This window comes from Taudactylus pleione, unplaced genomic scaffold, assembly GCF_031769625.1.
Source record: "Taudactylus pleione unplaced genomic scaffold, aTauple2 ptg000395l, whole genome shotgun sequence".
Classification (NCBI taxonomy): Eukaryota; Metazoa; Chordata; class Amphibia; order Anura; family Myobatrachidae; genus Taudactylus; species Taudactylus pleione.
In genome coordinates this window covers 3,181,388-3,195,348 of record NW_028284796.1, presented here as the reverse complement: position 1 = coordinate 3,195,348, position 13,961 = coordinate 3,181,388, and the positions used below count along the sequence as shown (strand labels likewise).

At 42.5% G+C, this 13,961-nt stretch overlaps 1 protein-coding gene across 2 annotated transcripts in view; it reads right to left on the bottom strand.

Annotated features, from left to right (window-relative positions):
* XRN1 (5'-3' exoribonuclease 1) overlaps positions 1-13,961 on the bottom strand; it is a 209,917-nt gene that overhangs the window by 40,509 nt on the left and 155,447 nt on the right. For both annotated transcript variants that reach the window (XM_088446275.1, XM_088446277.1), the window contains 4 exons: positions 12,449-12,560; positions 12,013-12,056; positions 2,961-3,059; positions 2,668-2,796 (listed from right to left, as the gene is read on the bottom strand). In XM_088446275.1, coding sequence (XP_088302401.1) covers positions 2,668-2,796; positions 2,961-3,059; positions 12,013-12,056; positions 12,449-12,560 — 384 coding nt within the window. The remainder of the gene's footprint in view (positions 1-2,667; positions 2,797-2,960; positions 3,060-12,012; positions 12,057-12,448; positions 12,561-13,961) is intronic.

Sequence of the window (13,961 nt, the reverse complement as noted above, 5' to 3'; positions counted from 1 at the left end):
AACCCGGGAGCGGGGAAATAGGGAGACTGTGGGGTACCACCAATTGTCGTGGGAACCCCTGCATGGGTGACGACACCACAGACTGCTGGGACAAACCCATCGGAGTAAACGCGGGCTGCGGAGCTAACTGGCCCACTAAAGCTGTTAACGCCTGAGCGAAACAAGCCCAGGGCGGCTCCTGTACCGGTGCTGTAACCGTAATAGGCCGCGCCATGGACAAACACTGCCGGCAAAGGCCCTCCGCGCTACCCTCCCCCTCCGCTAACGGTACTTTGCACGTGGTACACTGTAGCCGGAGGGGAAAATCACTTTCAGACATGATGGCACCACGTATGTGACCTCTCTCACCAATTAAGTATTAAATAGGCGAGAGACCACCCTGCAGCACCGCACCGCAAGGGCTTTAGCAGAAGAACAGGGACAGTAATAAAGCTGACAGTTTAGAGAAGAAAAGTTACAGGCAGCGCTAGCACAGTCACATACAATGCAGAGAAATAACAATTCCTGCACTAACAGCGCTGATTACTCAACTACACAGACACAGGGCCTGGTAGGACACAGCGCTGCATACACAGACCTGAGCCACAGCGGAGGAGAGGTATGCGGGGGGACCCAGACCACGATGCTTCCGTCCAGCGCTTCCAGCAGCGTTCACCATGCTTTCTTGGAGAAGATGGCCGCCGAGGAGCAGAGAGGAGGCTGGCCTGGGGGAGGAGCGCTGCCACAGGACCAGTCGGCAGCATGCAGAGAGGGCTGTGTGCAGCGGGGGAGGCGCCGGCTGTGAGACAGGGAAGGCGCGCTCCCCTGGCATGCATTTAACCCCTGGGACGCCGCAGCGCTACCGCTCTGCTGCGGTCCGCTGTCCCAGGGGGTAGTGGAAGCGCAGGTTGGTCGCCTGGCTCCACGCTGCAGCCAGTCCCCAGGGAGCCCCCTGCCTGGGGACTTAGGACCATGTGATCAGCGGGGACCCACCGCGGGACCCCGCTGCTTACCTCTGTCCCCCTTGAATCCGGCCATGGTCCGGAGCATCTGGGGTCACCGCTAGCTGTGACCCCAGACGCCCACCAGCATCCCCGGATCAGTACCGGCGTTCTGGTACCGGCGGGGTGTAGGGAAGACAGCATGGACGTCAGGACTGACTGTCCATGCTGTTCATCCAGATGTGCAGCCACAGCTGCATGAAGAAAAAGCTTCAGGGGCTCTTCTAGCCCCCACTCCAACAGGTGCACCCGACTCCGGCCGGGCACCAAACTAAACTGAGGTGCCTTGGCCCGGGGGCGGGGTATAGGAGGGGGACCTAGTGCATCCTGGGAGGCTGAAAGCTTAACTCTTTGGTGCCCTGCGACTGACGTCACACCTATACCCAAGGTATCCTGTGGATACCCTATGGACCCTGAAGTAGAAATAAGCATTTCCAGAATCGTGATGTTTGATCCAGTTTAAAAGTTCCAAAATGATGTCCAAAGTGACTTTTATAAAATGACAAGCTGAAATGTCGCAATGAAATAAATCCAAAATGACCTGCTGTTATCTGTTAGCAAGCGCAACCTTTAGACTGTTGCAGCGAGTGGTAAATGTGGCTTCTCGTATCTCTTGGGCAGCCGCCGAAGCTGGGCTGACGCTGCACCAGCAATTCCTCCGTCTCCAGTGTTTACCAGCTAAGCATGCCGTGATGGTCGGACCAAAGCCTATTCAGAATCCCACAGGCTTATTAGGTGTTCGCATTGGCAATTCCGCTTGGTATTTCCAATTGAGTTACTTAAGGAAAGCTTGTCACACTTCAAGGTGCTATCAACCAGGGAGTCCACTGATGCGTTTCGGCCCTATAGAATGGGGCTCTCAAAGTGTCCCCATTCTATAGGGGTGAAACGCGTCAATGGACTCCTTGGTTGATAGCACCTTGAAGAGTGACAAGCTTTCCTGAAGGAACTCAATTGAAATACCAACGCGAGCACCTAATAAGCCTGTGGGATTGTGAATAGGCAACAAAGTGATGTGTGCACACACAAGAAACTTTTTATGGTTATTTTTTTTTTTCACTTTTTCATAATTTTATTACTTTTTATTATTTTTGTATTGATTGTATATTCACGTACATTGTGAGAAATATATTTGTTTTAATAATCTATTTGTGATTAAATATGTTTTATAATTAACAGAGCCTTGACTGCTATACATACTTTCCACCAATTCACAATCTAAAGATTTATATTAGCGCAGTCCTTTGAATATATTTTTTATTTAGCGTGCTTTTCTGTGTATTGCCTCTTTAATGTGTTGGAGTGGTTTACCCTTTAAGATTGAGAATGTTACTTGTGGTTTTCTCCTGTCCTATAGTATTATTAGAGGAGGAGTTTGTGGAGTTTTAGCTGATGCAAGGCAGATTTAGTACTTCTCTGATCTGGTTCACCCTCAATATTTCTTTAATGTGAGTGAATTTACTGTATTGGTTCAGCTCACTCAATGAAGGCCACAAGCAACAAGAATGTGGAATAATACCAGGGGGATACCTTTACAATAGGCTTTTTCACAGCATCTTGCCTGTAGTCAAAACATTAAAAAAAACCAGAGTGTTTTTTTAAAAACCACAACAAAACATTTGGTTTAAACCAGCCAACACAGATTGAGAACCACTGAAATGAGATGAAAATCACCATACATACTAACCATAGCAAAGGACTGCGGAGACAAGTGTTCCTCTGTAGTATTCTGCACCACTGGTTTGGGTGCAGGGAGCGCTTGTTCCTCTCCTGAGATCTTCAGGGATGCAACAAAGTTCTCAAACTCATTGTTTTGCTGAGAATAAATGAATAAACAAAAAAAAGTCAACATGCAACCAAATTCTGCCATCACATGTACTAGCTCATAATGGCATTTGCCACAACAGCTGCAGCAGCCTTATTTACCAACAATATAAGAACCCAGATATAGGAGTAGTAAAGGGAACTTATTACCAGTACCTTTCTTTCTATGATCCTGGCGTTAGAGCTGTCCATCTCTTCCTCACGCAGGTCATTCCTCTTCAACAGCTTGATCTGTGTTACAGGCTCAGAGATATTCTGAAAAAGTATATTACAACTATGAACTGATCAATATGTTGTGTGGCCTAGAATGTTCTGCCTCTGTCTCAATATACAAAGCAGTCTCAATAGTCACTAATGTGAGATTCAGAGGATTGGATTTTTCTTATACATACAATGGAATTAATAAATTAATACATATATTTTGTTACTGTTTCAGAAATGGTATTAAAAGGTTAATTTATCTCAATCCCCAGTCGATAACAGCAGAAACCAATCCCAAATTGGATATGAAAATTAACTATATGCCTGTGCTTACACAATGGAGCTGGCTAGGACTTTAACTAGGGTCTGGGCAACATTTTGTATTTAATCTCAAACTCCTATGATTGTGTAAACAGGGATAGGGCTACATGTGACATGTGTAGAGCGGTGATGCAATAAATAATGGAGGCAAACAGAAGTCACAGACAGAGCTAAACAGTAGAAGCAGCAGTGTCAAATAAGATACAAAAAGAATAAATAGGAGGAAGGCTCATCTCAAATAAACACAAGAAGGTTGTGGTATAATAAATGCATACATCCAACTGGTTTTCAGTTGTTTCGGCTTAGGAAGTAGTTAAGCCTATAAGTAATCAGGTGTGAAAACAGCAGGGATAATAAGCGGACCCTTACCATCCCCTCCAATCAGGATTGTACTATATACTTCCCTATAAGCAGCTGAGGATTTGAAAAATAGGACTCTTGGTAGAATCCATCTGATGGACACTGGATACCATGGGGTGTAGAGGGCGATGTTCAAGAAGCAGGCATAGGTGCAAACTTATTGTTTGTGGGCTGTCTCCTCCCCCTCTACACCTCAAAGTGCAAAGCAACTTAGTTTTGACTTTAATAAGTCCATAAGAGATAAAGTTAACACACGTAACAAAAAAAATAATACTCAAAGAGAGAGGAAAAGCAGAGTGTAACACAGAAATGTACAGTAGGATACTCAGCATATGGATTAAGATAATCTGACTGAATGGTGAGTACCAAATATCCTATTTTCTCTGTCATCCTATCTGTGGGATACTGGACACCATAGGTGTGTTCCAAAGATGCCCCCTAAGGGAGGTACATTCAGCTGTGGCTGCACGACAACTTAATGCCCAAAGCTGGTGTCTCTAGCTACAAAAATAAATGTAGCTAGAGACATAAATTTGTAGAACACTGAAAAATATGAGGACTAGGCGCCCACCTTGCATAATTGCTCCATAGAGGCACCGTGACGCACTGCCCAAGAGGCGCTCACCAATCTAGTAGGTTTGCCCACCAGGCAGGCGATCTGAAATTGGGGCCCCCTCCGAAACATACTATTGTTGGATGGTCAACGTGATCCATCTGGTCACCAACTGTTTGAGACCAAATTGAGATTCCACAGTACAAATGGAGCAACAAATGGTGGATGGATATAAAGCACACCCTGAAAAAAAGGTCTGAACTTCAAGGACAGCAGCCGCTGGAAAACTAATGAAAGGGTCAATGAAGATAGTTTCAACCCACTGTCCAAGCCGTCCTGCAGGAATAAAGGAGACAAGCCAAGTTAGATTTAGAGGTATGGGCACACTTACATTCATACCAGATGCAAATCCTCCAAACATGATGGTAATTCATGATAGAGGATGGATTCCTGGCCCTTATCATGGTCTAAATGAACTGCTCAGAGAGGCCCTTAGCTCAGTTGACTTTGATGGCATAGTTGTTGAAACCATGATGCTCTGAGCTAAGTACCTATGGAAAAAACGAGCCCTGACTGAACAGATTTGGTTGGACGGGTTGTTGCCAAAGATTCTGCCGTCATGCTGAGGATAAAAAAGGAAGGAAAGCAAGTACTCTCTAAGTTAGGGGCACAAATTCTACCTAATGCATATAAAATATAACTTTTAATAATAAAGGTTAACTTTTACAAAAGGAGGAAATGGAACAACATTTACATACAATAATAGACATATACAAATTTGGGCCTGCAAGGGCTGTTATTTACCACTGGGACAACACAAATGTTTCTACAAACGTGATTAAAAACATAAATACCACATATATCAATGATATCAGTGATCCACAAATGTGTATTGAGAAATATACTACTCAATTAGTATATAAAAAAAATCAAGGATCACTAAATCATATTGCTCAGTATTTGTGGAGTCATCAAAAAAATCACGGTGAAAATATCGAGAAAATACAAATAATCAAGAGTTAATTCCTCTGTCATAAGTGACCTTATGCCACTGCCTACATATGTCCTCTAAATCGTGTTTCTAAATTGAAACAACACACACAAATTCGGACTCCTGGCATAAAAGAAATAGTATACAGTCACCGAAACACGCGTCTTGATGACAGGAGTCTCCGATGCGCACGAGGAGACTCCAGCAGGCACAGGTACACTACTAACTCATACCCATTCTAGTGGGCACAGGTACACTAACTCATACCCATTCCCAGCAGCGACATTTCCCCTTGCTGTTAGTGAGTGGTATCTGCACTATACGTTTATTCTGTCTGTACCTGTAAATTGGCACACATTTAATTTATGGTCAAATCATATGTATAAGGACACCTCTTGCTTAAGGTGTAAGATATGTGAGCATTATTGAATAATACATTTTTCATGTCTACTGCACTGGTGTACATTGACAGCTCATATTGGATCATATTTGACTGATCTCCTGGCATTTCATCATGTGACTTATGATATTATATATCTAAGACTGTATACTATTTCTTTTATGCCAGGAGTCTGTTTTTGTGTGTGTTGTTTCAATTTAGAAACACGATTTAGAGGACATATGTAGGCGGTGGCATAAGGTCACTTATGACAGAGGAATTAACTCTTGATTATTTGTATTTTCTCGATATTTTCACCGTGATTTTTTGATGACTCAACAAATACTGAGCAATATGATTTAGTGATCCTTGATTTTTTCATGTACTAATTGAGTAGTATATTTCTCAATACACATTTGTGGATCACTGATATCATTGATATATCTGGTATTTATGTCTTTAATCACATGTTTGTAGAAACATTTATGTGTTGTCCCAGTGGTAAATAACGGCCCTTGCAGGCCCATAATTGTATATGTCTATTATTGTATGTAAATGTTGTTCGATTTCCTCCTTTTGTAGAGGTTTTAACCTTTATTATTAAAAGTTATATTTTATATGTATTAGGTAGAATTTGTGCCCTTAACTTAGAGAGTACTTAGTTTCCTTTTTTACTTATACTATTACTCTTTTGGGCGCACCTCCACTTCCGCTAATCTATATCCATATGACTAGTTACATCTATTAATCATTTGTGGAGTATTTCTACCACCTTATTGATTTTCATTTCCTGTTGGTACCAGTGCTTGGGGTATTCCCAATTTTCACTTCCCTATTTGTATTTTTTGTCATGCTGAGGATGTCTGTGTACCACTTTTACGAGTTCGGAGCCACCAGAATGATGGGAACTTCCTTGGCTTTTGCCTTTTTCACCGTGCAAGAGAGTAGTAGGCACAGGTACACTAAGCAGAACTTCTAGGAGACAGTCAATGCATCCACCAGGATTGTGTTCAGATCCCCCGTGCACGTGCGTAGAGGGGCACCTTGTGGTTGCATCGAAAAGCCATCAATTCAACCTCTGGTAGACCCATCAGTCCATGAGTTGGTTAAAGAGATACTGATGAAGTGACCATTCCCCAGGATGAACCTAGTGTTAGCTCAGAAAATCTGCTTCAGAGTTGTCTATGCTATGAACACTGCTGATATCAATGGCACGTGCCTTTCGGTCTATTGAAAGTCCTTCACTGTTTCTGCCATTGTCATGGAGCTGTGTATTCCACCTTGGTGGTTGATGTATGCCAAGGCATTGTCAGACAGGATCTTGAGTGGACTTCTTCGAAGGTGACTGTGCCTGAAGGAGTGCTAGATGAATGGCACTCAACTCCAATATTTTATGGGAAGCTTTGCCTCTGTCCAAGTCCAAACCCCTTGGAGACTAAGATCCCATTGTCACTGTGCCTCAACCCTGCAGACTGGCATTTGTAGTCTATATGGTCCCCTGCCATGTAGACAGATGTCGACCATGTTCCAGGTTGAGTCTGCTGAGCCACCACAGCAGGGAGTGGCAAGTTGTCTGCGACAAATGAAAGACTTGAAACTTCAAGTTTGGATTTGTACAACACCAATGAGCAATACATTGCAGCTGAATGGTCCGCAAATGGAAGTGCGCATATGGATTTTGAAGAAAGATACTATCCTGCCTAGCAACTTCAAACAGAGCAGAACGGACACCCACTTGGCAGAGAGCAGGGCAAGAACATGCTCCTAGAAAGCCACGATCCTGTCCTTTGGAAGGAATACCTTCTAACACCTGGTGTTGAAGATTAGACACAGGAATATTGTATAATGTTACAGGAGGAGGTTGGGCTTCTGGAAGCTGATCACCCATCCATGCCATTCCATCGTTTCCGCGGCAGCTGCACATGAGAATGAGGATAGAGTTTCAGAGCTCGCCTTGATAAGGAGATTGTTCCAATGTGGGAAGATGGTCACCAGCTCCCCCTCCTCCACTTCACATAACTAGATTCAGAATTTTCTGGAAGCTGAACCCGTGCAGAACACCGATGCTTGTGAGGGCAGCTTGATGAAGACACCTCACAAAGGCTATCCAGGATTAGGCAATAGAAGCCATGGTCTGCTTCATGGCATTAACCAAGGAGGGAGCCTGACAGGTCACTCACCGGATGGCGGTGGTCTGACCTCTCCTGAGAAAGTTCCGTAATTGAACGCACCAATTTCTTCACCCAGGGGGGTTGCACCATCTCGGCTGCCATCTTTTCAAACAGGCGCAAGAATTGGTCCCCCTGCTGCACAGGACGGGCAGCAGCCACCTGGTTGAGAAGAGCGTTGCGGCAATTTAACCTGGCACTGGAACCTGGAGGAAGATTTCTTTTCAGATATAATGTAAGAAGAGAAATGAAACAAGTGACAACAACCTGCAAAACCCAAACAACTCAAAGTGAAAGTGGACTAACCGATAAACACACAGAGTTAAGAGAAGACTGTTTAAAAAAAATAAGTAAAAATAAACCTTTATGGTGCCCCACTGTAAACCTCACAGGCCACTTGGAGCCTGCAACACAAACACAGGCAGTTTGTAAATTGGCACGTTGCAACCATCCCCTTGCACCTGCGATTGGAGCGCGGGTCCTTGTGTCCCCCTAACTCGGTTACCTGCTAGATCCGTGCAACCAAGGACAACGCTCTGGGAGCCAAGGAGATCAGGGGCAGGTACAGTGAAGGGAGTGGTGAGAAGCAGGAGCATTGCTCAAAATAAAACAAACTACTTGCAGCCCTAATGGAAAATGGTGCCCCTACTTGTAGAGGGATGCAGAGGAGGAGGAGACGGCAACCCACAAACAAGTTTAAAGTTGTCTCCTTGAATAGTACCCTCTACACTACATGGTATCTATTGTCCACCAAATAGAGAAATGAAGTTTACTATCCATGCCTCATACCCGTTAGAACACATTTCATGCTTGCACAAACCAAACATTCACATGCAAACGCATTGTGGCAGCATTGTAGTTTTCTGAATGCTGCCGGCTCCGTACAGGTATTTCATCCAAGTTAAACAATTTACCATTAAATTATTTACAAGAAAAACCGATAAAGGTTGTGGAATAACCAATCCCCAGCCCTAAATATTCCTGGAAATCTCAGACATACTGTATAGAGAGAGACCTAAGTTCTGACAGAAACTGTGGAGAAAAACCCAGTCTAGACTAGAAAGATCCCTACCGGATTTAACTGTAGTGTTCAGCTTTGCACCTTCTAGAGCAGTTTCCCAACTCCAGTCCTCAGGTAAACCTACAGCTGGTCACACATCTAAAGATTATCTGTCCAACCAGTCAACTAGTTGATTGGGTGCAATACAATCTGGTAATGTATGGGAGTAAATGATTATCAGCAATTTGCTCCTAAATGCCAGAAAACAGATGAAAATGGTCGTTCAGACAAGTTTGTTAAACGTTTGATCTAAACAATTTGTTCAAACAACCCGGCCTTTGGGAGCAAACTGCTGATTGTCATTTGCTTTCATACCTTACCATATTTCATTCCAACCAATCAACTAGTTGGCTGGTTGGACATACAGTCAGGTGCATAAATATTGGGACATTGATAGAATTTTCATATTTTGGCCTCTATTCACCACCACAATGGCTTTGAAATGAAACAAACAAGATGTGCTTTAACTGCAGACTTTCAGATTTAATTTGAGGGTAATTACATCCAAATCAGGTGAACGGTGTAGGAATTGCAACCGTTTCTATATGTGCCTCCCACTTTTTAAGGGGCCAAAAGTAATGGGACAAACTAAACAATACTAAATCTAACTTTCACTTTTTAATTCTTTGCAGGCAATTACAGCCTGAAGTCTGGAACGCATAGATATCACCAGACGCTGGGTTTCATCCCTGGTGATGCTCTGCCAGGCCTCTACTGCAAATGTCTTCAGTTCCTGCTTGTTCTTGGGGCATTTTCCCTTCAGTTTTGTATTCATCAAGTGAAATGCATGCTCAATCAGATTCAGGTCAGGGGATTGACTTGGCCATTGCATAACATTCCACTTTTTAGCCTTAAAAAACTCTTTGGTTGCTTTGCAGTATGCTTCGGTTCATTGTCCATCTGCACTGTGAAGCGCCGTCCAATGAGTTCTGAAGCATTTGACGGAATATGAGCATATAATATTGCCCAAAACACTTCAGAATTCATTCTGCTGCTTTTGTCAGCAGTCAAATCATCAATAGATACAAGGGAACCAGTTCCATTGGCAACCATACATGCCCACGCCATGACACTACCACCACCATGCTTGACTGATGAGGTGGTATGCTTTGGATCATGAGCAGTTCCTTTCCTTCTCCATACTCTTCTCTTCCCATCACACTGGTACAAGTTGATCTTTGTCTCATCTGTCCATATTATGTTGTTCCAGAACTGTAATGGCTTTTTTAGATGTTGTTTGGCAAACTGTAATCTGGTCTTCCTGTTTTTGTGGCTCACCAATGGTTTACATCTTGTGGTGAACCCTCTATATTCACTCTTGTGAAGTCTTCTCTTGATTGTTGACTTTGACACATATACACCTACCTCCTGGAGAGTGTTCTTGATTTGGCCAACTGTTGTGAAGGGGTTTTCTTTCACCAGGGAAATAATTCTTCTGTCATCCACCACAGTTGTTTTCCGTGGTCTTCCGGGTCTTTTGGTGTTGCTGAGCTCTCCGATGTGTTCTTTCTTTTTGAGAATGTTCCAAACAGGTGATTTGGCCACACCTAATGTTTTTGCTATCTCTCTGATGGGTTTGTTTTGATTTTTCAGCCTAATGATGGCTTGCTTCACTGATAGTGACAGCTCTTTGGATCTCATATTGAGAGTCGACAGCAACTGATTCCAAATGCAAATGTCACACCTAGAATCAGCTTCAGACGTTTTACCTGCTTAATTGATAGTGAAATAACGAGGGAATAGCCCACACCTGTCCATGAAATAGCTTTTGAGTTGATAGTCCCATTACTTTTGGCCCCTTAAAAAGTGGGAGGCACATATAGAAACCATTGTAATTCCTACACCGTTCACCTGATTTGGATGTAATTACCCTCAAATTAAATCTGAAAGTCTGCAGTTAAAGCACATCTTGTTTATTTCATTTCAAAGCCATTGTGATGGTGAATAGAGGCCAAAATATGAAAATTCTGTCAATGTCCCAATATTTATGCACCTGACTGTATAATCTTTAGATGTGTGGCCAGCTTAACAGTGCACGTTTTCCATACTCCTTAATGAAGCACAGGTTCAATCATTCCTCACTGACACAATTTAAAAAAATCCACATGTGGCGCTAATTATTTCACTAGTGATTGTGTGAAGACTGAAAAACATGCACTGTTATGGTTCCCTGAGGACTGGAGTTGGAAAACACTGATGCAAAGGATGAGTTAACTTCTCACTTAGGGTCATATTCAATTTGGGAGTGAAAAGTCTGTGCTGGACTTTTCGCTCCACATCGCAGATATTCCGGGGATAAAGTATCGGGCGCGCGCCCGCTTTATCCCTGTATTCAATTAGGAAGCAGCGAAAACGGGATCCGGCTGAAAGGTAAGTATCGCAAAAAATTAGGGAATTTTCGGGAAATGTGCCTGGGTCCCTCCTAAAGATGTCCAGACATGGAGGTTCACTATGGGTACCCCCATTTTAACCTGCTGAAGGAAGGCAGGGATTGTAACAGCCGCGGCTATTGAAGAAGTGGTGAAGAATAGAACTTAGATTTTTTTGGGGGGGAAAAATAACTTGTTGCATCAAATTTGGGGTACATGAAAATGGGTGCAAGCATTTTTTTAAAATTCTCCAAAAATGCACCTGCTGTTACTCCGGCAATGAAGAAAACACCTGCCGCATATAAGGGAAAACCCCCTCTGGATTTAATTTGGCTTTTTTATAAGTTTGTTCTTTACTTTTTTTTTTTTTTTTCACCCAAACTTAAAAAGTAATTTTTTGGGGTGTCCCGATTTTTTAAATATCTTTTTTAGGGGCCATTCCCAGGGGTGCTGGCTATTGTAAGCCTGCACCCCTAAACCCCAAATCTGCACTTTTCTTCGCCAGCAAAAGGCTGGTGTAAACTTATCCCCGTTTTTTTACATTGACTTTTCGCACCAGCGAAAAGTCAATGTAATTGAATACGGGGATAATTGAAATAGGCGAAAATGACGTCATCCGACATTTCGCCTCAAATTGAATACGGCCCTTAGAGAATACAGTCTGACTGGCTACATATGTTTTGTTGAAGTGATGCAATAAAACATTTAATTTATTTAATTTTACAGAGAATATTAAGTGTGGTCCACAAATGAATTCATGAAAGAAGTTGCATCAGAATTGTAGTGATAAAGTTTGGTCAGCTCACCTGTTTATTTACACCCTGCTGCCGGTTATCCTGCTTTGAAAACTCTGCATTTTAAACAAATTTTAGAATATGAATTGTAGCAACAAGTTAAAGTGTCATTTACACATACAAACATCTGGTCACAAGTCTGAAATCAGCACCAATTTCACAGCATCAAGATAAGAGCTAGTTCACTAGTAAAATGCTCCATGTGAGAGGTTAGCTATTAATACAGATATAGAAATATGTGATCGTTACACCAATGTCCAATGTGGAAGATGGTTTATACCAGAGACTGTCCAAATGGCAAACTTCAAAGCCTTGCTGTGGCTTCTTCATGGTACTAAATCCCATTGCTTTTATTGCATTGTATAACATACTGTACCATGGGTCAATGGACAACATTAAGAGAAAGCATTGCAGTAACTACCGTGGTTCATTGCATTTTCCCACTTACCTTTTGTTAGTGGATCTGAATTTTTCTGCTGGCATTTTGAGGAGTACTCAGCATAGCCCAGTTTATGATACTGGTGCATATTTTGGCCAGCCTTCTTTTCCTGAGGTAGACTCTAAAAAATATTCCCAAGTTAATTTATATGAGAAAAGTAAATGACACATATTCAAATGAAAATGGGACTGCAGCACTAAATACAAGGGATTATTATATATTTTTTAAGTTTTATTAACAGCTATAAACGATAAACAGCATCATACACAGAGGAGAGTAGAAAACACATTGGAAAATACATCAGGTGGCATTCTGTTGATGTCCATTTTGTGTTATATAAAAAAAAGTTAAGTAGGAAGGAAAAGTAATAAATAAATGTTGGAGAAAGAATGGAAGGAAGAAAGGTGGAAATACTGAACAATATACGAGATGCAAGATGTGGGATATAGATTTGTGTGAACCAATTTTGGTCTGGTCCTGAAATACTGTCTGTGTGACTGAGTCTGAATACAAAGTGCTAAGATACAGCGGCCGCGGGATTTTTCCACGCCAAATTCCGAGTTCCGTTGTGCTTCGTATACAGACTCAGTCGCACACAGATATACAAGTGTCACATATCAAATTAATCAATGAATCTTAGTTACATCGCATTGCTACTAACAGTGTTTTCGAGTGAAATACACAAAACAGCTGCTTGGCGCCATATGGCACATTGAGGATATGTGTATGAGGAAACATCTGTATATTATTCACCCCTACAGTCTATTCTGAATGCATCATCTAGATTATTCTTACTCAAACATTCTGCTGCTTTGCTAGTCAATTCCTTCAGCACATTGGTTTCCTGTATTTTATAAAAACAATTATATACATATAACTAGGGATGTGCAGGCTCGGATAGGTTCGAGTTTGCACGTGGAGTTCGGATTTTTCCCTCCAAAAAAACGGAACTCAGAAAGAGGCAAAACGTCATCTTACATGGACGAACATCATCATTCCTGGACTTTTGTCCAGGAATGATGATGTTCGTCCATGTAAGATGACGTTTTGCCTCTTTCTGAGTTCCGTTTTTTTGGAGGGAAAAATCCGAACTCCACGTGCAAACTCGAACCTATCCGAGCCTGCACATCCCTACATATAACATAGATAGACCATCAACAAAACTCCACCAACACACATCTTTTCTCTTTCAAAAGATCGCCTAACTCAGGGGTGGCCACACTTTTTGGACTCTGATCTACCAAGCCTGAAAAAGGGGGCGTGGTATGCAAAAAGGGACGTGACCACGTAGCAAGAGGCGTGGGGTCTGTCCTGTTGAAATCGCACATAGTATCCCCAATTCAAATTACACCACACAGCAGCACAATCTTATTCACTTTACACCACATAGTAGTGTCCCTTATTCACGTTACGACACACAGTAGTGCCCCTTATACACAATGCCCACAGTAGTGCCCCTTATACAAATTCCACTGTAGTGCCCCTTATGCAAAGACCACTGTAGTAGTGCCCATTATGCAGT